This window comes from Pleurodeles waltl, chromosome 8 (assembly GCF_031143425.1).
Source record: "Pleurodeles waltl isolate 20211129_DDA chromosome 8, aPleWal1.hap1.20221129, whole genome shotgun sequence".
Classification (NCBI taxonomy): Eukaryota; Metazoa; Chordata; class Amphibia; order Caudata; family Salamandridae; genus Pleurodeles; species Pleurodeles waltl.
In genome coordinates this window covers 829,513,804-829,539,343 of record NC_090447.1, presented here as the reverse complement: position 1 = coordinate 829,539,343, position 25,540 = coordinate 829,513,804, and the positions used below count along the sequence as shown (strand labels likewise).

The following is a 25,540-nucleotide window of genomic DNA, read 5'->3' as shown; positions in this document are numbered from 1 at the left end:
CCCGGACCTCCTCACCTTCAGGAGACTCCTCAAGACATGGCTCTTCAACCAATAGCAGCTGCCCCCCCCCCAGCGCCTTGAAACCCTAACGGGTACATAGCGCACTTTATAAATTTAATGATTGATTGATTGATTAGCCCCCGAAATCCCACTTCCTACAAACAGGACCTGGGGATCTCGGTGGAGAACATTTGTAGCTGGGATTTTCTGATTGAAGGTCCCTGGTTTCCAATTAGCAACCAATGCATACTGAGACTTTTAACATAGGTTCTCGTCATATCAACCAAATGGCCTACAGAGCACAATGTTTTGGTGATATCCAGGCTAGGAGTGGAGAACAAAATGAAAAATCTGGTGGATGGAATGCTTGCATTTTTCTCACCCACTAGCATTGCTCATGATTGTATGGTCCTCACCATGTATGCTCAGAGTCTGATTTTGCAGCGTTACAGATCATATGCAGGCCACTGTAGATCCCAACACAAAAGAGGCTAGACAGGGGACATCACCTTCAAACGAGAACATAAGCAGCTTCTCACTAGTTTCAGCATTATTTGGACCAATCAATATAGTGAACCTCAAATCCCTATTATAGAGTATGTTATGCCCCCCTTCTGAAATACCTGTATTTCCCCGGTGTCACCTAAGTGTAGCTCACACAGCAAATTAAAAATATGATGGTTGAAATGTTTGAACTAAACATAACCACATGTATTGCTCTGGGAAGCATTCAATTTTTGAAGTGGTTCATTAAAGCGAAAAAGTACTGGAATTGAAGCGTATTTTCCAGCAGATCAGATTCATTCAATGTGTACTTCCTAAGGACAAGTTTGAAACAAATATCATCTTGTTTCATATTGTCTCACAGAATTTGGTTAGGAAGTGGGAGTCAAGATATGTATAGTCAGAATTTACATTCCTGGGCTCTGTGCTTCCCAACTATAGAAGTCCCTTATTTAGAGGCATCCGCTTCCTTGTTTTTTTGCCTCCCGAATTTTAAGAATGGGATTTATTTAAGTTGATCTCAAACACGAACCAGTGGCACATGAAGTAACCGTAAATGTTGTAGCACCCTGGCTAATGTGCTGCATGGCTAAATACTCATAAGGCCCCAAAAGTGAGACCTGTTGGCTATGCTTAAGCTTGTTTGCTATTGGTGTACTTTAATTCATCTAATTACAATATTTACCTATTGTAGTTTCTCATGAGTTAGATTCTTATCCTAAAAGAAACTAGACACATACAACCCTACTTACTCATTTAGAAACCATTCTATGATAAAAAAAAAAAATACGGTGGCTTAAGCTTTTATTCATTTTATTCTTTGCTGAAGGGCAAATTACATAATGATCAGTGTGGGCACGGCACCGTCTTGTCAAAACATCTGAGTTGGGTGGGTTGATTGCTACATGCGTGTTACAAATTCTAATCTTGCCTGGTTTTCGACTTTTAACGGTACATTGAACATCAATCAGACAATTATATTTTGAGTTATGAGTCATATAAGAATTATATTTATTTAGAACACTCATTATGTTTGTTCAGATAAAAGGAAAGGCTTGGCACAGTCACCTGGCACAGTCACCTGGCATTAGAGACATAACATGAGCTGTTCACTCGAAGTCATCGCCCATGATTTATAAAGAGTTTACACACCACAGAAGACCACCAGTCACCTGTCAGTGTTTCAGGAAACAACATGAGCTCTTCCGAAGATCTTCAATATCCCAGGTTGCTACTTCAATACAGAGATGGATTTCTTGTGTCCAAGGTAGGAAAATCTAGACTTTAGGGAAGTAAATCTATTATAGCTATTCGTAATTTTGTGACGCAAAAGCGGCTCAAACTTAAAAAGTACTATTGTAATTTGTCAGTTTGTGCCGCTTTTGCGTCAAAAAGCGGCGCAAATGCGGCATAAAAAAAGTATAAATATCATTTGTAAATAATTTCTAACAAATAGTGTCTGATAGGAAAAATATTGACAAAAAGGAAATATCTTTTGGGATAGGCACTCGAAAATCATAAAGCAAAATTCAAAAAGGAAGTCTATTAACCCTACCACTTGTTGAATAGCACCATTTTTACACTATGTACCTAGCTTTCAATACAGGACGTGACAAAACTGAGCATGTCTCAGTTACTACGAGGCGTAAAGTTGACAGAGGAAACGGTGGGAAAACTCGAGAGGAGAAGAAGTCGACGTAGATAAAGAGGACAGGCTGAAGAGGACATGGACATGTTGAGGGAAAGTAGACAGCATTTGGAGCGAATGGGTAAGTGGGAATTGGAGAGACTCGAGGGCATACTGGAGAGAAATGTCAGACTGACAAAACCAGTCTGAGACGAAGGTGGACAGACTCTGGGGAAAGCACAGACTTGGGCGGAAGAATGGGCAAATTTGGAGAAAAGCTTGCAAACTGGAAACTAGTGAAAAGCAGACAGGTTAAGGGAAAAGAGGATAGAACTGGTAGGATAGTGGGTAGACTGGGCAAGAACTATTAGAATGGCACACTGTAGGAAAACATGCAGGTTGATGGGAAAGGGGTAGACTCTGTGGTGTCTTCAGGGGAAAGTGGCAGAATCTGTGGGGAAATGGGAAGACTTTGGGAAAGTGGCCAGCCTCAGGGGAAAGAACGAGTAGACTGAGGTTAAAGAAAGCAGGCAGAGGGGAAGAAGGCAGGCCTGGGAGACAGCAGGAAAACTGGTGTGAGAAAGTAGCCTCTTTCTAGCCTGGTTACCCCCACGTTTGGGCTGTTTGTGAGTGTGAGTCAGTGTGTTTTTACTGTGTCACTGGGATCCTGCTAGCCAGGACCCCAGTGCTCATAGATAAAAACATATATGTCAGTGTGTTTTGCCTGTCTCACTGGGATCCTGTAAGTCAGGACCCCAGTGCTCATAATTTATGGCCTAATGTGTATGGACATGTGCCCAGTGGACCAATCCCACTGCCCAACTTTAAAACATACCCATAGGAACTCTGAGAAATTACACTCACACTGTTGGTTAGGTAAAAATCTCCAAACAGTGTGGTTTACATCCCCACTGGAAGTAACCATATAGTGGATAATAAAGGGAGTACCCACTCTATTGCAGATCTACTCTCCACGTATCACCACTTAGACAATAAAGTCTCAACTGGCCACGGTTAGCCTTATTGTCCTTTGTTTGGAGGGTGTTGTGTGAGAAAGTGGCCTCTTTCTAGCATGGTTACCCCCACTTTTGGCCTGTTTGTGAGTGTGAGTCAGTGTGTTTTTACTGTGTCACTGGGATCCTGCTAGCCAGGACCCCAGTGCTCATAGATAAAAACCTATATGTCAGTGTGTTTTGCCTGTCTCACTGGGATCCTGCTGGTCAGGACCCCAGTGCTAATAATTTATGGCCTAACGTGTATGCCTGTGTAGTGCCTACCTGTGTCACTGAGGCTCTGCTAGTCAGAACCTCAGTGCTTATGCTCTCTCTCCTTTTAAATTTGTCACTGTAGGCCAGTGACTTCATTTACCAATTTCAATTGGCACACTGGACCATCCTTGTAGGTCCCTAGTATATTGTAACTAGGTACCCAGGGCATTGGGGTTCTAGGAGATCCATATGGGCTGCAGCATTTCTTTTGCCACCCATAGGGAGCTCAAACAAACCCTTACACAGGCCTGGAATTGCAGCCTGCGTGAAATGACGCATGCGTTATTTCACAGCCATTTTCACTGCACTTAAGTAACTTATAAATCACCTATATGTCTAACCTTCACTTGCTGAAGGTTAGGTGCAAAGTTACTTTGTGAATGTGGGGACGCCATTACACACGTGCACTACATATAAGTCAAAAACTATATGTAGCTTCACAATGGTAGCTCCGAATATGGCCATGTAACATGTCTAAGATCATGGAATTGTCCCTCCATTAGAAATATGGTATTGGGGAGCCAATTCCATGCATCCAGGGGGCTCCACTGTGGACCCCCAGTACTGCCAAACCAGCTCTCTGAGGCTTGCACTGCAGCTACAGCTGCTGCCACCTCACAGACAGGGTTCTTCCCTCCTGGGGTCTGGGCAGCCCAGTCCCAGGAAGGCAGAACAAAGCATTTCCTCTGAGAGCAGGGTGTTACACCCTCTCCCTTTGGAAATAGGTGTTACAGGCTGGGGAGGGGTAGCCTCCTCCAGCCTCTGGGAATGCCTTGAAGGGCACAGATGGTGCCCTCCTTGCATAAACCAGTCTACACCTGTTCAGGGACCCCTTCTCATCTGCTCTGGTGCGAAACTGGACAAAGGAAAGAGGAATGACCACTCCTCTGTCCATCACCACCCCAGGGGTGGTGCCCAGAGTTCCTCCAGTGTTTCCCACTCTTCAGCCATCTTGATTTGCAAGGTGTAGGGGCACACTGGAGGGCTCTGTGTGGCCAGTGCCAGCAGGTGACGTCAGAGACCCCTCCTGAAAGGTCCATACCTGATAAGGTAGCCAATCCCCCTCTCAGGGCTATTTAGGGTCTCTCCTGTGGGTTCTCTTCAGATTCTGCTTGCAAATTTCCTTCAGGAATCCTCTGCAACAACTTCAGATTCCTCTGACCGCAGATCAACCGCAGCCTGCTCCAAGAAGCGCTGTAATTGCAACAAAGTGTCTACAAGAGAAACTTTTCTTCAGCAACCTCAGCTCCAAGTAAGCAACTGCAACAGTTTCCATGGTGTGCATGCTCTGGGGACTCCCTGTCTTCATCCTGCACCAGAAGGGCCAAAGAAATCTCCAGTGGAGTGACAGAGTCACTCCACTGCTCCAAGCAGGCACCTTCCAAGACGACGACTGGTACTCTGGGACTCCTCTCACAGCAACGAGCATGCTCCTAAGGACACAGAGGGTGGACATCATCGACATAGACTGTCCTGAGGTCCTGCTGACGCAATTTGGAGGAGGTAAGACCTTGCCTTCCCTGAGAGTAATGGTACCGCTGTGTACTTCGCCTTCTTCACCTCCTGAGGCCTCTGTGCACTATTTGCAAAATTCCTTGATGAACAGCCTGTCCCAGGTCCCCAGCACTCCATCCTGTGACGCTCAACTTGCTGAGTTGTTCTCCGGCGGCATGGGAGCTTCTTTTGTTGTGCTGCGTCAACTGCATTTTGCACCTCCTTTGAACCTGGATCCTGTGACTCCTGGGGGTCTGCCTGGTATCCTGAGGGCTCACTAAAGTGCTGAGAGCCCCCTCTTCCTCCTCACACAGAGTTGAGGCCCCCAGGTCCCTTCTGGGTCATCCAGCGCCATTTTGACACAAAACACACTTTTGTCATAGCCAAGGCTTGTTGGTTACTTCCAACACGAAATCACATCTGCAACAAAGGAACCCACTGGCATCTTCCTAGGGTGCATTCCTGCAGTCTTCGACTAATCAGGGACTCTTCTTGTGCACCCTCTTCTGGGTTGGCAGGGGCTCCTGTCCTTCCTGGAACTTCTTTTGACTTCTGGACTTGGTCCCCTTCCTTTGTAGGTCTTCAGGTGCAATAATCCAGCAGTTGTTCTTTGCAGACTTGGTTGGCTGCTGCAAAATCCCCAAAACGAGGTGTAGTGTGTCCTAAGGAAACTTGCAGTACTTTACTCCTGCTTTTCTGGGCTCTGGGGTGGGGTAATTTACTTACCTTTACTGTATTCTTACTCTCCCAGCAATTCTACACACACTACACTTGTCTAGGGGGGAATTCGTGATTCACATTCCACTTTCTTAGTATATGGTTTGTGTTGCCCCTAGACCTATTTTCTACAATTGCGTTCTATAGCATTTCCTATTGTTTGCATTGTTCTATGACTATTTACTTGTCTAATTTTGGTGTCTAGTGTCTATATTGTGTATAATACTTACCTCCAGATGGAGTATTGTCTCTAAGATATTTTTGGTACTGTGTCACCCAAATAAATACCTTTATTTTTGGCAACTCTGAGTATTGTCTTTACTTGTGTATAAGTACTGTGTAACTATAAGTGGTATTGCATGAGCTTTGCATGTCTCCTAGTTCAGCCTAAGCTGCCCTGCTATAGCTACCTCTATCAGCCTAAGCTACTAGAACACTACTACATTTCACTAATAAGGGATAACTGGACCTGGTGTAAGGTGTAAGTACCCAAGGTACCCACTACAAACCAGGCCAGCTTCCTTCATTGGTGGTGCAGCAGTGGGATAAGTACTTGCAATTGCTTTACCACTTTGTTACCTGTGCTTTTCACAAGAAAAGCTTGCTACAATACTTAGAGTATACATAGTATGTACCTAGAAACAATTTTTCAAACTTTCTAAAAGTTCTGTTTAACTTTGCAAATGTTTTTCAAAGTTTTGAAAAGTTTTCTTCTTTTATCTAAAAAGTTAGCTCTGTTATTCTACTAACTTTTTACTCATTTTCCTAACCTTTTTTCTTTCAATATGTCTTCTGTAGAAGCTACCCTTAGAGTTGTGAAGACTACCTATGAGAATCTAAAATTTAAAAGTTTGAGGGGCCTCTGCATTGAAAGACGTTTAGGGATTGGGAAGAACCCCAATAAGGAGTTCCTCCTAAATCTTCTCCTCCAAGATGACCAGCGACTCAGCACTAGTTCACATCAGACAGGGGAAGAGGTAGAGGATGACTCCAACCAGGAAGGCTCAGAGGAGCAAGATGACAATCTTGGGGAGGGTCCTTCCACAGACCTATCTGGCAACAAGCCCACTAGTATAACTGGTAGTGGGAAGGGTTCACACACAAGTAGGGCTCCCTTCACCTCTAGAGGCCAGGTCACTAGAGTGGCCCCTGTTAGAGATAGGTCTGCCTCTGCACACTCTCATGTTATCTCTGTTTCAGAGGCATCACATAATTCTAACCCTGAGGACCAGTCCCTCGATAGGGAACTCAGAAAGCTGAGGTTAGAGGAGGCCAGACTGAAGCCAATGCAGCAGCAGTTGACATTAGAAAGGGACTCCATGGCTGTGGAGAAAGAGAGGCAGGGTTTGGGGTTAGTTCCCCATTGTGGCAGCAGCAGTTGTAGAAATACAAATGTTAGGGAACCTTAATTTGATTCTAGAAATCTGCACAAGGTTGTCTCTCCTTACAAGGATGGTGATGACATTAACAAGTGGTTTGCTGCACTTGAGAGGGCCTGTAAAGTTCAGAGGGTCCCTCATGTACAGTGGCTGCTATCATTTGGTTATCCTTCTCTGGCAAGGGGAGAGACAGACTTCTTATTGTCAGAGAGGATGATGCAGAAAAATACCAAATTCTTTAAAATGCACTCTTGGATGGTCTGGGCTTAACCACTGAACAGTATAGACTTAAGTTCAGAGCGACCAGAAAGGAGTCATCACATGACTGGATAGACTTTGTAGACTGTTCTGTGACGGCCCTGGAAGGTTGGTTATCTGACAGTAAGGTGACTGATTATGAAAGCCTATTTAACTTGATTCTGAGAGAGCATATCTTGAATGATCGTGTGTCTGACTTGTTACATCAGTATCTTGTGGTCTCAGATCTGACCTCCCCCGAGAATTGGGAAAGAAGGCAGACAAATGGGTCAGAACAAGGGTGAACAGAAAGGTTCATACAGGGGGTGACAAAGACATCAAAAAGAAAGATGGTGAAAAATCTCAGGACAAGCATGGAGGTAAAAGTAAACATAAAGATCCTTCTACAGGTCCAAAACACCCCTCTAGGGGTGGGGATAAAACTTCTTCATCTTCTTCAAACTCTTCACACAATCAGACAAAGCCTTGGTGCTATGTGTGTAGAAATAAAGGCCATTGGTCAGGGGATAAGTCCTGCACAGGTAAAGCCCCTGAGCCTACCACCACTAAGACATCAGACTCTAGTGCCCCTAGCAGTAGTGGTAATAGTGGTGGGACTACTGGCAATAGTCAAACTAAAAGTGTAGTTGGGTTCACTTTTGGGACCATAATAGAAACTGGGGTAGACAGTCCTAAGACAGTTTCTATCACACCTGGTGGCATTGGCCTTGCCACCTTGATTGCTTGTCTCCTTAACACGGATAAGTACAGGCAGTCAATCTTAATAAATGGTGTTGAGGCCCAGGCCTATAGGGACACAGGTGCCACTATCACTTTGGTGACTGAAAACTTGGTGTCACCTGCATAACACCTCCTTGGACAGAAGTACCAAGTTACTGATGTCAGTACCTCCACTCAGTCTCTTCCCTTAGCTGTAGTTCAACTTAGTTGGGGTGGAATTACTGGCTCTAAGCAGATGGTGGTATCACCTAGCTTAACTGTAGATTGTCTCTTAGGGAATGACCTAGAAGCATCAGGTTGGGCTGAGGTAGAGTTTAGTACCCATGCATCCATGCTGGGTATCCCAGAGGAATTGCTTCCTCACATTACTGGTGAAATGAAAAAGCAAGGGAGAGAAAAAGGCCTGAAATCTCAGGATCCCTCTCCACCAACAGGTAAGAAGGGTATCAAAGTATCCCTTCCCCACCCTGCCAGTGAGGATACCATCCCTGTGGTGGGAGAAACCTCTCCTGGGGTGGAACCTGTAGCAAGGGAGCCATCAGCTGCCACAGCTGGACTCCCAGAAGTAAAAGTACCTCTCTGTGGAACTACTAATTCATATGTTGAAAATTGCACCATTTTAGTAAACATGGAGCATCCCCCTCTCAGGGCTACTTAGGGTCTCTCCTGTGGGTTCTCTTCAGATTCTGCTTGCAAACTTCCTTCAGGAATCCTCGCAACAACTTCAGATTCCTCTGACCGCAGATCAACCGCAGCCTGCTCCAAGAAGCGCTGTAATTGCAACAAAGCGTCTACAAGAGAAACGTTTCTTCAGCAACCTCAGCTCCAAGTCAGCAACTGCAACAGTTTCCATGGTGTGCATGCTCTGGGGACTCCCTGTCTTCATCCTGCACCAGAAGGGCCGAAACAATCTCCTGTGGAGTGACGGAGTCACTCCCCTGCTCCAAGCAGGCACCTTCCAAGACGACGACCGGTACCCTGGGACACTTCTCACAGTGACAAGCATGCTCCTAAGGACACAGAGGATGGACATCATCGACATAGACTGTCCTGAGGTTCTGCTGACGCAATTTGGAGAAGGTAAGACCTTGCCTTCCTTGAGAGCAATGGTACCCCTGTATACTGCATCTTCTTCACCTCCTGAGGCCTCTGTGCACTATTTGCAAAATTCCTTCATGCACAGCCTGGCCCGGGTCCCCAGCACTCCATCCTGCATCACTCAACTCGCTGACTTGTTCTCCGGCGGAGTGAGGCCTTCTTTTGTTGTGCTGCATCAACTGTGTTTTGCACCACCTTTGAACCCAGATCCTGTGACTCCCGGGGATTCTGGTTGGTATCCTGAGGGCTCACTAAAGTGATGAGAGCCCCTCTTCCTCCTCACACAGAGTTGAGGCCCCCAGCTCCCTCCTTGGTCCATCCAGCACCATTTTGATGCAAAATACACTTTTGTCGTAGCCAAGGCTTGTTGGTGACTTCTAACAAAAAATCATGTCTGCAACAATTTTCATGATGTGAGACATCTTTTGCATTATGCAGGAACCCACTGGCATCTTCCTAGGGTGCATTCTTGCAGTCTTCAACTAACCAGGGACTATTCTTTTGCACCCTCTTTTGGGTTGGCAGGGGCTCCTGTCCTTCCTGGAACTTCTTTCGACTTCTGGACTTGGTCCTCTTCCTTTGCAGCTCTTCTGGTCCAACAATCCAGCAGTTGTTCTTTGCAGACTTGGTTGGCTGCTGCAAAATCCCCAAAACGAGGTGTAGTGTGTCCTAAGGAAACTTGCAGTACTTTACTCCTGGTTTTCTGGGCTTTGAGGTGGGGTAATTTACTTACCTTTACTGTATTCGTACTTTCCCAGTGATTCTGCACACACTACACTTGTCTAGGGGGGAATTCTTGATTCACATTCCACTTTCTTAGTATATGGTTTGTGTTGCCCCTAGACCTATTTTCTCCCATTGCATTTCCTATTGCTTGCATTGTTGCATGACTATTTACTTGTCTAATTTTGGTGTCTAGTGTATACATTGTGTATAATACTTACCTCCAGAAGGAGTATTGTCTCTAAGATATTTTTGGTACTGTGTCACCCAAATAAATACCTTTATTTTTGGTAACACTGAGTATTGTCTTTACTTGTGTATAAGTACTGTGTAATTATAAATTGTATTGCATGAGCTTTTCATGTCTCCTAGCTCTGCCTAAGCTGCTCTGCCATATCTACCTCTATAAGCCTAATCTGCTAGAACACTACTACATTTCACTAATAAGGGATAACTGGACCTGGTATAATGTGTAAGTACCCAAGGTACCCACTACAAACCAGGCCAGCCTCCTACAACTGGGGGACAATAAGTGGGCTGAGGGGAAAGTATGTAGACTCTAGGGGATGATGAACCTACTAGGGAGAAATCAGGTGGGGCCTTCAGGGAGAATAGTCAGAGCTGGGTTAAGCAGAAAGACATAGGGGAAAGCTGTCAGACTTCGATTCAGAGAACTCGTCAGTTCACCTGGAAGTAGAAATACCATGTCAGTCTGAGGCCACTAAAGTCTCATAATTTGGGGGCCATGTGCTCCTCGGCAGAACTGTGGCATAGACATCTTGACATGACTCCCAGATTGTAAGGTGGAAACATGCGTTGGGACCTTATATGTAGATTGCACAGTGTTAGCAATGTAATGTTCCTCACAATGAGCCTGATTCACAAAGATAAACTTAAGGTTACTCTTTTTCAGTATTCACAAAACTGTAATTTAATAGTTATTTTATACTCTACAGGGGGGTAGAGAATTCTGCACATAAAAAGGTAGGACATGCGGACTACTGGATTCTCCTCAGTCATAACGTTACAAATAAATCACACTTTCGTGACTACTGAAAAATGGTAAACTTCCACCAACATGTAAGGTAGTTCACCTTTGTGAATGAGTTCCACAGCATTTCGTGTAGACGCCTCTAGAAGCCCCCAGTCATGATTCACCTTTGGATTGCTCACTCTTTGCTTTCTTCCACTTCTGCAGTAATTCTCCTGAGTAGTAGTGAGATTTCCAGTGGAAACTTAAACTTCACTGACCGTCTTGTCTGGCTAATTATACTGTGCTCACAGCTGCATGATGCTTCTCATTTAGGAACGGCCCTTCGGCTTTAGATTCTGTCACCAGGACTCTAATTCATCAAGTGGAAGCCTAGCACCAGAGATATATCATTTCTATACTAGAGGGATTGTATGTGGATGATATTTTGAAGGAGATCTTGACTGTGTGGCACATCTATCTGATTGGAGTGGAAATGAATCATTCTATGATGTAGATACACGTTTGGTAGTGTTTTATTTGATCTTCTATTTTTGCTTGTTTTATGAGACACTAATAGAGAATGTAAAACTGAAGTTTGTCAGCAGAGTGATTTCAGGCCTAAGATCAAGTGTGGTATCCTGGATCTGTACACGTTTGTAGAGAAACTGTAGAAACCCAGGGCCCGATTCACAAAGGTAAACTTAGACCATGAGTCTAAACTTAGACCAAAAGTCCAACTTTACCATGGGTAAAGTTAGACTTTGCTCTCATTACAACCCTGGCGGTCGGTGATAAAGCAGCGGTAATACCGCCAACAGGCCGGCGGTAAAAAAATTGGAATCATGACCACGGCGGAAACCGCCAACACATACAGCCACTTTAACACTCCGACCACCACGGCTGCAGCAACAAACACCGCTGCGGTAACCGCCAACAGCCAGGCGGAAGACAATGTACCGCCCACTGTATTACAACACGCCCATCCGCCAGCTTTTCCGGGGCGGTACCAACGCCATCAAAAGCACAGCAGAAACAGAACACAGAAGGGAAACGACTCACCTCTCGACACTCAAGGAAGAACCAGGACGACATGGACCCCGAACTGCAGGTGTTCCCCATGGTGGTGTATCTTCTCGTACACCAGTAGCATGAATGCCGGTGAAGACGACCACGGTGAGTACTGCACCTAGCACACAGGGGAGGGGGGGAGGAAAAAGAGAGTGAAACGCACACGCTACACGCAACACCCCCACCCCCACCCTCACCCCCAACACCATACACACAAACACATGCAACAACAGTACATATACACAAAGTAACCCTCAGGAATAACGCAAGGACAAAAGGAATGGAGTCACATGAGTGTAATATTAGAATTCTTGAGAAATACGTTCATAAAGAAATTAACAGTATGTACAATATATACAATATATACAAAAGGAGGGACAATACCCACTTAAAAATGTCCGTGGCCCACTGGCCCAAAACACATAGGCCAAGGCCACACTTGACTCCTGCCTCAATACGGATAGAACACTGCAGGTGCACCAGGTCGAAAACACACAGGCAGCTCAGGGGGACAGGGAAAGCACCTCAGCTGGAAGATGGAATAACGTCACTGGCCTGGAGGGGGCTCCATGCCTACTGCTTGGTCCTGGGGAGTACAAAGACACAGTCTCTCAAGTGGGTGGTTTGCTCACTGCTTGGTCCTGGGGAGTGCAAGGCCACAGTCTCTCAAGTGGGTGGTTTGCCCACTGCTTGCTCCTGGGGAGTGCAAAGCCACAGTCTCTCAAGTGGGTGGTTTGCCCACTGCTTGCTCCTGGGGAATGCAAGGCCACAGTCTCTCAAGTAGGGTCCAGTTTTCCACTGGTTCTGGAGGGGGCTTTGTGCCCAGTGTGCTTCATCCTGGCAAGGAGGGGCTGAGTGGGTGGCTTCTTCCTCTGGTTCTGGAGGGGGCCTTGGGCCCAGTGTGCTTTATCCTGGCGTGGAGGGGCTGAGTGGATGGCTTCTTCCACTGGTTCTGGAGGGGGTCTTGTGCCCAGTGTGCTTCATCCTGGGAAGGAGGGGGTGAGTGGATGGCTTCTTCCACTGGTTCTGGGGGGGACCTTGTGCCCAGTGTGCTTCATCCTGGATAGTGCAAGGTCACAGTCTCTCACCTGTGTGTCACACCGACAGGTGTTGCAGGGTCCAGGATGCACTGCAGTCCATGTAGTCACCACTACACACTGCTCTCCAGAGGTGATGGCTGCTCAGTGGATGCCATTTGCGCTGCAGGTGGCGGTGCAGGCAGTGGTGGTGGTAGCCTCCAGGTCTTCACCTGCAGCCTCGGACGGCTGCCCACTGGCAGCTGGTGCTGATGGCGGCGGGGCAGGTGGCGGTGCTGGCCACGGTGCAAGTGGCGGTGCTGGCCGCGCTGCAGGTGGCGGTGCAGGCAGTGGTGGTGGTAGCCTCCAGGCCTTCACCTGCAGCCTCGGACGGCTGCCCACTGGGGCTGCTGCTGCTGGCAGTGGGGCAGGTTGTGGTGCTGGCCGCGGTGCAGGTGGCAGTGCTGCCAGTGGTGGTGGTAGCCTCCAGGCCTTCACCTGCAGCCTCGGACGGCTGAAGTGCCATGGGTGGTGTTCTGTGCCCCTTCCTGCCCTTGGCAAATGGTGGTGCCTCCTTGCTTCTGCCAGCTGGAGTCTTTATCTTGCCCTTGCTGCTGGCACACTGGCTGTGCTGACAGGTGCCTCCTTGGAGCCTCTCACAGCTGCAGAAACTACAGTGGCCGTGGACTGGGTGGCTTAGGTGCTGGGCTGGGTTCTTGCCACCCTGGCCCGAGGTGAAGGAGGGGGGTTGGAGGGGTAGGGAATAGGTCAATGGTGGTGAGGAAAAGCTTCTTAGGGACACCGGGGCGGGAAGAGGGTGAAGGTTTGGGAGTGGAGGAAGAGGGAGTGGTTGTAGAAGGTGTCAGTCTGCTGTGTTTGGGTGTAGGTGCATGGGCTGGATGCTGTTGTGAGGTGGATTGGTGTTGGGTGTGTGGGTGCTTGTGTTTGTGTACTTTGAGAGGAGGAGTCACAGACACAGTGGGAGAGGACACAGGGGATGTGTGCATGGATGTGGGGGTGGTGACTGCCAGTGAGGGGAGTGTAGTGATAGGCGTGCTGGTGATGGATGTAGTGGATGAGGATGTAGTGCATGCAGGTGTGAGTGGAGACGCTACTGGGAGGTAGGTGGACGAGGAGGGGGACACAGTGGAGGCAGTGGATGTTGGTGTGTCTGCATGGGGATTTTGCTCGTGTGAGTGCCTGTGAGATGAAGTGTGGTGCTTGTGTTTGCCTGAGCCACTTTTGTGTGTTGATTTGGGTGATTGCTGGTCTGAAGGTGTGCTTGGGATAGGCTGGGTTTGAGGGGATTGGGACTGGGTAGAGGAAGTTGGGGGGGGAGGCTGGAGACAGGGACAATAGCTGCCATCAGTGCGGAGGCTAGAACCTGGAATTCTCTCTGTTGGGCATTTTTTTGTTGCAAATGCCCTGCTACACCCTGGATAGCATTCAGTATGGTTGACTGCTCAACAGAGAGGGATCTCAGGAGGTCAATAGCCTCCTCACTGAGGGCAGCAGGGCTGACTAGGGCAGGGCCTGTGGTGCCTGGGGCGAAGGAGATGCTCACCCTCCTGGGTGAGCGGGCACAGGAAACACGCTGAGGAGCTGCTGTGAGGGCGGTGCTGGTACGGGGGTGGCGGCTGTACCTTTTGTTAAGATGGGCACAGAGGTGTCTGCCACCGCCAGGGAGCTCCCATCGGAGGAGGAGTCGCTGTCGGTAGTGTCCCCTCCTGTCTCCGTCGTGGTGCTCCCCTCGCCCTCCGTCCCACTGGTGCTCTCACCGTCAGTGGATTCGGCCTCCAAGCCCATGTGGGATGCAGCTCCCTCAGTCGCTGGTGCCTCTGCTCCTCCGCCAGATGATGCTAATGCACACATGGACAGGGTGACAAAACAAAAATGGGGGGGAAGACAGAGGATACACTTGGACAATGCCAGCAATAACACTACCGTTGGCGTACACAACATACAGGGAACAGCCCTATGCACTAGGCCATGCACTATCAGTTACAATGCTAGTCACCAGCCCATGGGATGCAATGCCTAACGTCATGAGTTGCACACCTGAAACTCACAGGACCCTGCCCAGTAGTAGATGCCCACTAACACTATTGGGGTTGGAGTGCATCTGAGCTTGCCCATTATTGAACCTACCCTGCCATGTTCGCCCTGGCCTAGGGGCACCCACAGCCCACATCCCCCACCCAGGTAAAACCTTAACGCGCGCAAAGTCATGATTCTGATTCTGTACTCACCCCCTTGTGGCTGCTGTGATGCCTTCAAGCGCCCATCCAACTCCGGATAGGCCACCACCAGGATGCGGAACATCAGGGGGGTCAGGGTACGACGGGCACCCCTTCCTCGTTGGGAGGCCAGCCCCAGCTGGGCTTCCGCCTTCTTCCTTGCCCAGCGGCGCAGGACCTCCCACCATTTGCGGCAGTGGGTGCTCTGCCTGTCAAAGACCCCCATGGTCCGCACCTCCTTGGAGATGGTATCCCAAATACCCTTTTTCTGACCTGCAGATAAAATACAGCAGAAAAGGGATTAGTCATACCGTCCGGACTGTCATACTCATGGCACACCATACCCCTCCCATCCCCTTACACACATACATTGATCACCATACATGCAGCACTCTGCCCAGGACCCTTAAGACCCCACCCTACACGGAGCTTACACACACAGCACTCCATACATTCATGGCCCACGTATCATGCACACAGTTTACTCACCTGTTTGTCTGGAGGACCATAGAGTAAAGTGTACTAGGATAGGACCCCATCCACTAGTCTCTCCAACTCCTAGGAAGTGAAGGCAGGGGCCCTTTCCCCAGACACTTGAGCCATTGTCGCTTCCAGACACAGGTCACAGCAGCACTTGCAGTGTATGTCCTCTCCTGTTGAAGGTCAGGTAGCAAGTGAGTGCAGAGATAGAAAATGGCAGTCACGTCCGCAACGGTGCGTACCGTCACCGCCAGCGTACATCGCAATTGGCTCATGGAACCCGTAGGGCCCAATGATAACCAATGCGATCTTGCGCAGCAGTCGCTGACCGCCGACCGCAACGGCGCACAACACCAGCGGAATTACCTCATTTCCACTTGTCTCTCCTCAAAGGTCAGGCAGCCGCCATTTCAGGGATGCACAGGCCATGGCACCTAACTGCATCACAGCAGACATTGGCACATCAACTGAGTCACAAGTTCACATACTGTTTCTGTAAAGGAAGAAATTAATATTAATATTGACATATGTTAAATATGACCTTCTGATTACCGTTTTTCACCCTAGAGTTCAACTGCTGAGGATGAATAGGAGATGGAGACATCCCCCGTGTACAGACCCCTGGTGGACCTGGCGACAATGGAGGACAGGCACATTATCCTGACCTACAGACTTGATAGGGCCACAATCCAAGAACTGTGTGCCCAATTGGAGCCAGACCTGATTTCATCTATCCGCCACCCCACAGGTATCCCCCTTCTAGTGTAGGTCCTGTCAGTGCTCCATTTCCTGGCAAGTGGTTCCTTCCAAGCGACAGTGGCCATGGCATCAGGGATGTCTCAGCCAATGCGCTCAAACGTGCTGACCAGAGTGTTGTCTGCCCTGCTGAAACACATGCGCAGCTACATCGTATTCCCCCAGGTGGATGATTTGGCCACAGTAAAGGCTTACTTTTATGCACTAGGACATATCCTCAACATCATTGGTGCCAATGATGGTACACATGTTGCATTTGTCCCCTCCCCCGGAGAAATGAACAAGTGTTCAGAAATAGAAAAAGCTTTCACTCTCTAAATGTGCAGATGGTGTGTTTGGCAGACCAGTACATCTCCCATGTCAATGCCAAGTATCCTGGCTCTGTGCATGATGCCTTTATCTTGAGGAATAGCAGCATTCCATATGTGATGTCTCAACTCCAGAGGCACAGGGTGTGGCTGATAGGTGAGCCCATGGTCCCCATCCAGTTGATTTAGGTATATGGGTGTGGGTTTGGCCCTAGAGATAACAGGTATCCCTTGAATATTTGCAGGTGACTCCGGTTGCCCCAACCTCTCATGGCTACTGACCCCAGTGAGGAATGCCATGACAAGGGCAGAGGAACGTTACAATGAGGTACGTGGGCGAACAAGGAGGATGATTGAGAGAACCTTTGGCCTCCTGAAGGTCAGATTCCGGTGCCTTCATCTGACAGGTGGATCCCTGTACTACTCACCCAAGAAGGTGTGCCAGATCATCGTTGCATGTTGCATGTTGCACAACCTGGCCTTGAGACGTCAGGTGCCTTTTCTGCAGGAGGATGAGCCTGGGGATGGTTGTGTGGCAACGGTGGAGCCTGTGGACAGTGACAAAGAGGAGGCAGAGGACGAAGATGTGGACAACAGCAGTACACTAATTCAACAGTACTTCCAGTGACATACAGGTAAGACACTGTAACTTCACCTTTCATTGCAGTTTTGTGTTGACATTGAACATGGCAGCCTGATTTCCCTATTTCTCTGGTCACTTACTGTACACATTGGCATCTCTATTTTCAGAGCTCTGTGCCCCACTCTGGCTCTTGGTGTGTTTACTGCTGCCCACTACAGGTCATACCTATGCAACTATTACAGTACATTTCAATTGCAATCTTTACAGTTTGTTAAACTAATACATATGTCAAACAATTGACAGACTCCATACTTGAATTTGTTCCAAGGGTGTTTATTTATGTGCTAATAAGTGGAGGGGATATTACAATGGGCTGGGTTGCTGATGGAGGAAAGACCAGGGTAGAGTCCAGTCTATTTGTATCACAGGTGCATTGTCCAAGGGGGCATAGGAAGGGGAGCAGTGGCAGTTCAAGGTGGACAGGGTGGCAGAGTGGGACAGAAGGGTGGCAATCTTATTTCCTGGCGGGGGTCTTGGAAATGTTCTCTGACTTCTGACTGGATCGCAGGGGCCGTTTGTGGGGTGGTTCTCTTTCTGTAGGGGGTGGGGTGCTGGTGGCCTGTTGTTCCTGTGGCGGGGCCTCCTGTCCACTAGCGCCGGTGGAGGTGGGGGGCTGTTCTTTGGTTTGGCGGTGGGTTGGGACTGTGGCTGGGTCACCGACCGTCCAAAGGTCCCTGATGGGCCAGGCTGGTCATCGTGATCCAGGCGTGCACAGCTGCTGTCATCACTGTGGGCCTCTTCGGGGGGGACTGGATGTGGCTACCACCTCCTCTCCGGTGACGTTGAGTGGGGGTCCTGTGGGGATGTAAATGCAGTGTTATTGTATCTGCGTGTGCCATCTTGTGCATAGATATGTTTCCCTCTATGGTTGTTATTAGCAAGGAACCTTTGGGTTGTGTGATATGTTATTGGTTTGGCTAAGTGATTGTCAGTAGTGTGCATGCTGTGGTGATGGGTGTCCATGCAGGTCTGTGATGGGGGTCCATGTCTTGTTGTTCCATGCTGGGCTTGGTTTTGGGATGGGTGGGTTGTGATGGGGGGGTATTTGTGAGGTGGTGGGGTGATGGGGGTGAGGGTAGGGGTTGTTGTTTGTGATGGCATGCAGGTAGGGTGGGGGATAAAGTAGTAAAGATTTGACTTACCAGGGTCCAGTCCTCGTGCTACTCCTGCCAGGCCCTCAGGATGCATGATCACCAAGACTTTCTCCTCCCATGTTGTTAGTTGTGGGGGAGGAGGTGGGGGTCCACTGGCAGTCCTCTGTAAAGCAACCTGGTGTCTTGCAACCACGTAACGCACATTCCCCCATAGGTTGTTCCACCTCTTCCTGATGTCATCTCTTGTTCTTGGGTGCTGTCCCATGGCGTTGATCCTGTCTACGACTCTCCGTCATAGATCCATCTTCAATAGATGTCTGCTTCACCTGTGATCCGAATAACTGTGGCTCTACCCGGATGATTTCCTCCACCATGACCCTTAGCTCCTCCTCTGAGAACCTGGGGTGTCTTCGTGGTGCCATGGGTGTTGTGTGAGTGGTATGTGTGAGGGTGTGTGGGGTGATATGTTGGGGTGTGTGCTGTGAGGTGCGTGGATGGTGCATGGATGATGGTGTTTTGTGGTGCAGATTCAGTGGGTGCTCCTGGCTTGTCTTTCTCTCACTTGGCAATATGTTTGCGTCGTAAAGGGTTGTGGGTATTGTGGTTGTGTGTTTTATAGTGTTGTGAGTGTGGTGTGTGTATGTGTGTCGGGTGTGTGTAGTTTGAATCGTCCAATGTGGTGCTGTTTTGTTAGTGTGTGTGTATTTTGAGCGCAGCGGTATGTACCACCAATGGTTTACTGCGGTTGAATGTCCGCCGCAGTGATTCGTGGGTCATGATGCTGTGGGTGTATTTCTTTTGGTGTAACGGTGTGGGTTTTGGTACCGCCGGTTCATCACTGACCTTTGGGCTGGTGGACTTGTGTGTGTGTCTGTATAGTGGCGGATTTCTATGTGTGGGTCATAATACCCGTAGCGGTAAACCGCCGCGGTCACGGTATGTTGGCGCCAGTCAGCATCGCGATAAGCGGCACTTACCGCCAATGTTGTGATGAGGGCCTTTAGGTATAAACTTAGGAGCTGAGTTAAGAGCCCCTATCCCCAAGTTTTTTTATGCTAATGTGACACAATGAGGCCAAAATCGCTGCACCAGATTTACAAAGTGGCGCAATGCATGCATTGCACCTCTTTGTAACCTTTTGCGCTACAGTATGCCTGCGCCAGGCATAATGTATGCAAAGGGGGCGTTCCCCCATAAGGGGGGGGGGCAAAAAAATGGGGCAAAGAAATGTAAGAGATTTGCTTGGGTCATTTTTTTGTGCACTTTTAATGCCTGCTCAGAGCTGGTATTAAAAGAGGCACACCATTGTTTTCAATGGGTCTCAATGGGCTTTGCAGGATTAGCGTCACAAATGTTTACGCTAGTCCCGCAAAGCTCTGAACTAGCATCCAAAATTTGGACTCTAGTTTCCCTATCTACACCTATGGTGCGCCATATCTTAGATATGGCTCACATATGGTGGCGTTAGGGGGCCGCTAAAGGGCGCATGCAAAGTGGCACTGCACTGAGTGCAGTGCCACTTTCCTTAAATCAGGCCCTTAGACTTTTGATCTAATTTAGGGGCTGATTTATGAGCCCCTAGCCCCATACTAATGACACATTAGCATCATTTTGTTGCCACTAATGTGGCGTTAGATGGCCAAAAACATGCAAGCATTGAGCTACTTTGTAACCCTTTGTGCCACATTATTCCTGCGCTAGGCATAATATTCCCAGATTAGGGGGGCCGAAAAAATGACATAAGGAAATCTAAGAAATTCCCTTTCACCATTTTTCTCTGCACTTTTAATGCCTGCTCAGAGCAGGCGTTGTAGGAAAGTACCATCTTCCTTGGCATGTTACCCCCATTTTTACCTATATGTCAGTATGTTTTTGCCTGTCTCACTGGGATCCTGCTGGTCAGGACCCCAGTGCTCATAGTTTATGGCCTAATATATGTGTGTCTGTATAGTGCTTGACTGTGTCAAAGAGGCTCTGCTTATCAGAACCTCAGTGCTTATGCTCTCTCTGCTTTTACATTTGTCACTGTAGGCTAGTGACTTCATTTACCAATTTCAATTGGCACACTGGACCCCCCTTATAAGTCCCTAGTATATGGTACCTAGGTACCCAGGGCATTGGGGTTCCAGGAGATAAATATGGGCTGCAGCATTTCTTTTGCCACCTATAAGGAGCTCAGACAAACCCTTCCACAGGCCTGCTATTGCAGCCTGCGTGAAATAACGCACATGTTATTTCACAGCCATTTTCACTGCACTTGAGTAACTTATAAGTCACCTATATGTCTAACCTTCACTTGCTGAAGGTTAGGTGCAAAGTTACTAAGTGTGAGGGCACCCTTGCACTAGCAAAGGTGCCCCCACATAGTTCAGGGCCATTTCCCGGGACTTTGTGAGTGTGGGGACGCCATTACACGTGTGCACTACATATAGGTCAATACCTATATGTAGCTTCACAATGGTAACTCCGAATATGGCCATGTAAGGTGTCTAAGATCATGGAATTGTCCCCCCATTCCAAATCTGGTATTGTTGAGCCAATTCCATGGATCCTGGGGGCTCCACTATGGACCCCCAGTACTGCCAAACCAGCTCTCCTAGGCTTGCATTGCAGCTACAGCTGCTGCCACCTCACAGACAGGGTTCTGTCCTCCTGAGGTCAGAGTAGCCCAGTCCCAGGAAGGCAGAACAAAGCATTTCCTTTGGGAGCAGGGTGTTACACCCTCTCCCTTTGGAAATAGGTGTTACAGGCTGGGGAGGGGTAGCCTCCCCCAGCTTCTGGAAATGCTTTGAAGGGCACAGATGGTGCCCTCCTTGCATAAGCCAGTCTACACCGGTTGAGGGACCCCTTGTCCCCTGCTCTGGCGCAAAACTGGACAAAGGCAAGGTGAGTGACCACTCCCCTGTCCATCACCACCCTAAGGGTGGTGCCCATAGCTCCTACAGTGTGTCCCAGACTTCAGCCATCTTGCTTTGCAAGGTGTGGGGGCACTCTGGAGGGCTCTGAGTGGCCAGTGCCAGCAGGTGACGTCAGAGACCCCTCCTTACCTGATAAGGTAGCCAATCCCACTCTCAGGGCTTTTTAGGGTCTCTCCTGTGGGCTCTTTTCAGATTCTACTTGCAAGTTTCCAGCAGGAATCCTCTGACCTCGGATCAACCGCGGCCTGCTCCAGGAACCGCTGTAACAGCAACAAAGTGTCCACAAGGGATACTTTTCTTCTGCAACTTCAGCTCCAGCCAGCAACTGCAACAGTTTCCACTGTGTGCATGCAGGCACCTTCTAAGACAACGACCGGTACCCTTGGACTCCTCTCACAGCAACGAGCCTGCTCCTAGGAACACAGAGGGTTGACCCCATCGACATAGACTGTCCTGAGGTCCCGCTGACGTAATTTGGAGGAGGTAAGACCTTGCCTTCCCTGAGAGCGACAGTACCCCTGTGTACTGCGTCTTCTTCACCTATGAGGCCTCTGTGCACTATTTGAAAAATTCCTTTGTACACAGCCTGGCCCAGGTCCCCAGCACTCTATCCTGTGACTCTCAACTCACTGAGTTGACCACCAGCGGCGTGGGACCCTTCTTTGCTGAGCTGCAGCAACTGCGTTTTGCACCTCCTTTGTCCCCATGTCCTGGGACTCCCGTGGGTGCTATCTGGTATCCTGAAGGCTCTCTAAAGTGCTGAGAGCCCCCTCTTCCTCCTCACACAGAGTTGAGGCCCCCATGTCCCTCCTGGGTCCAGCCAGCACCCTTTTGACGCAAAATGCAACTTTGTTGTAACCAAGGCTTGTGGGCAACTTCCAACACAAAATCACATCTGCATTCATCTTCACATCGTGGGGCATCTTTTGCATCATTCAGGAACCAGCTGGCATCTTCCTAGGGTGCCTTTCTGTAGTCTTCGTCCAACCAGGGACTCTTCTTTTGCACCCTCTCCTGGGTTGGCAGGGGCTCCTGTCCTTCCTGGAACTTCTTTCTACTTCTGGACTTAGGGCCAGATGTAGCAAAGGGTTTGCGCCTCGCAAACAGCGAAAATGGCCGTTTGCGAGGCGCAAAAGCCTCTTTTCTATTCAGAAATGCATATTGCGAGTCGGTCCTCGCAATATGCATTTCAGAATTGCAAATAGGAAGGGGTGTTCCCTTCCTATTTGCGATTCGGAGTGGAATGCAATTCCAAATGGAGTCGCAGTTACTATCCACTTGAAGTGGATGGTAACCCACTCGCAAATTGGAAGGGGTCCCCATGGGACCCCTTCCACTTTGTGAATGGACCCACAAATATTTTTTCAGGGCAGGGAGTGGTCCAAGGGACCACTCCCTGTCCTGAAAAAATACAGAAACTAAAGGTTTCGTTTTTTTTTTTAAGTTGCTACATCTGGCCCTTGGTTCCCTTCTTTTGCAGGTCTTCAGGTCCAGGAATTCAGCAGTTGCTGTTTGCAGACTTGGTTGGTTACTGCAATAATCTCAATCACGAGGTGTAGTGTGTCCTAAGGAAACTTGCAGTACTTTACTCCTGATTTTCTGGGCTCTTTGGTGGGGTAATTTACTTACCTTTACTGTATTCTTACTCTCCCAGCGATTCTGTACGCACTACACTTGTCTAGGGGAGAATTTGTGATTCGCATTCCACTTTCTTAGTGTATGGTTTGTGTTGCCCCTAGACCTATTTTCCCCTGTTGCATTCTATAGCATTTCCTATTGTTTGCACTATCCTATGTCTAATTACTTGCCTTATTTTGGTGTCTAGTGTATATATTGTGTATAATACTTACCTCCAAGAGGAGTATTGTCTCTAAGATATTTTTGGTACTGTGTCACCCAAATAAACTACCTTTATTTTTGGTAACTCTGAGTATTGTCTTTACTTGTGTATAAGTACTGTGTAACTATAAGTGGTATTGCATGGGCTTTGCATGTCTCCTAGTTCAGCGTAAGCTGCTCTGCTATTGCTATCTCTATCAGCCTAAGCTGCTAGAACACTACTACTTCACTAATAAGGGATAACTGGACCTGATATAAGGTGTAAGTAACCAAGGAACCCACTACAAGCCAGGCCAGCCTCCTACAGGCATCAAACGGGGGCATGCCATTGAATACAATGGGCCCCTATGTACTCTGCAGGAGTAGTGCCAAACCTTTGGTGCTACTCCTGCGGAGTCCATCAATATCATAAAAAAATGATGCTATTTCCCCCTACCCTGTGCCATGGTGTGCCATATTTTAAATATGGTGTACACATGGTGGCAGTAGGGGGTGCTAAGATGCACTGGATGCAGCGACATTTTTCCGAAATCAGCCCCTTAGACTTTTGGTCTAAGTTTACCTTTGTGAATCAAGCCCCGAGTATTCAACGGGAGACTAACATTGGTAATGTATGACTGAAGTGAGCTGTGTCTGTCTGTATTAGTTTAGAGTTGAATATAAACTCAAACCTTTTGAAGCATATCATATGCAGTTTCATCAAGGCACAAGATGTGTATTATACTAAGGGCCTTAGTAACGAGGCCTGTGGAGCAGGGAGATGCAGCAAGTGCCTGCTGCGCCGTCTTGTGCCAGCGGGAAATGGCAGAAATGTGGCACATCTACTAGATAAATCACATTTCGGTCCTCTCCCCTGTGCTGGTGCACAAAGTGCTGCCCAGCGCCAATGCAGGCACCCTGGTTTAAGGATACCTGCATTGTCTGGAAGATTGTTTCTGTTCAGGAAGGTACATCTTCCTGCACAAAAACAATCACAAGAGGTGTTTTCCTCTGTCTATGTGTGCTGCACAATGCACCCGTGAGGACAGATTCCTTCAGGTTTCATGGGTGATGCATGTGTAGAAAAGTACCATCTTTCTTGGCATGTTACCCCCAATGTCTGCCTGGTTGTCAGTATGTTTTGCATGTTTTGCATGTGTCACGGGGATCCTGCTGGCCAGGACCCCTGTGCTCATAGTTTGTGGCCTAATGTGTGTGTTGTCAGTAGTGCTTAACTGTGTTACTGAAGTTCTACTAACCAGATCTCCATTGCTTCTTCTCTCTCTGCTTCCAAATTAGTCACTATAGTTTAGTGAATTCATATTCCAATTCCGTTAGCCATCTTGTTTTCCAAGGTGTGGGGCCACTCTGGAAATCTCTGAGTGGCCAGTGCCAGCAGATGATGTCAGAGACCTCTCCTGATAGGTGCATACCTGGGTAGGTAGCCAATCCCACTCTCAGGGCTATTTAGGGTCTCTCCTGTGGGTGTCTCTTTAGATTCAGCTTGCAAGACTCCTCCAGGAATCCTCTACATCCTCTACTTCAGCTTCTGACCATCGGATCAAATGCAGACTGCTCCAGGAACGGTTGTAACTGCAACAAAGTATCCAGGGCGACTCCTGTTACCTGCAACTTCAGTTCCAGTCAGCATTTGCAACAGTTTCCAAGGTGTGAATGCTCTGAGGACTCCCTGTATTCACCCTGCCCTATAAGAACCAAAGGAATCTCCAGTGGAGTGACGCAGTCACTTCCCTGCTCCTGCAGGCACCTTCCAAGTCAACGACCGGTTCTCTGGGACTCCTCTCCTGATGACGAACATGCTCCCTGGAGCACAGGTGGTGGACGAACATGACCAAGACTGTCCTAAGGTCCAGCTGTCCAAATTTGGTGGAGGTAAGAGCTTGCCTTCCCTGTTTGCGACAGTACCCCTGTGCACTGGGTCATCTCCAGCTCCTTGGGCTTCTGTGCATTTCTTCCAAGAATTCTTCGTGCTCAGTGTAGCCCAGGTCCCCAGCACTCCTTAATGCAATGCAAAACCCACTGAGTTATTCTCCGGCGGCGTGGGATCTTCTTTTGTTGTGCTGCACCAACTGCATTTTGCATCTTCTTTGTCCCCGAGTCCTGGGACTCCCGTGTGTGCTGCCTGATCATCTGTCGGCTCTCTCAAGTTTTGAGAGCCCCCTCTGCCTCCGCAGTCTGAGTTGAGGCCCCCAGGCCCCTCCTGGGTCCAGGCAGCGGCATTTTGGCGCAAACCACGACCTTGCTTGAACCAAGGCTTGTTGGACGAATCCAGCGGTGCAAACAGCCTGCATTCAACATCACGACATGGGACATCTCCTGCACCATGCAGGTGCTCTTCTGCAGCCTTCTTCTAACCGAAGAATCCTCTTTTGCACCATCTTCTAGGCTGGCAGGGGCTCCTGTCCTTCCTGGAGTCTTCT

At 48.5% G+C, this 25,540-nt stretch overlaps 1 protein-coding gene across 1 annotated transcript in view; it reads left to right on the top strand.

Annotated features, from left to right (window-relative positions):
- Positions 1-1,674: 1,674 nt before the first annotated feature.
- Positions 1,675-25,540, top strand: part of LOC138250335 (acetylserotonin O-methyltransferase-like) — a 962,469-nt gene continuing 938,603 nt past the window's right edge. The window contains exon 1 of the mRNA XM_069205108.1: positions 1,675-1,771. Coding sequence (XP_069061209.1) covers positions 1,700-1,771 — 72 coding nt within the window. The 5' untranslated portion in view covers positions 1,675-1,699. The remainder of the gene's footprint in view (positions 1,772-25,540) is intronic.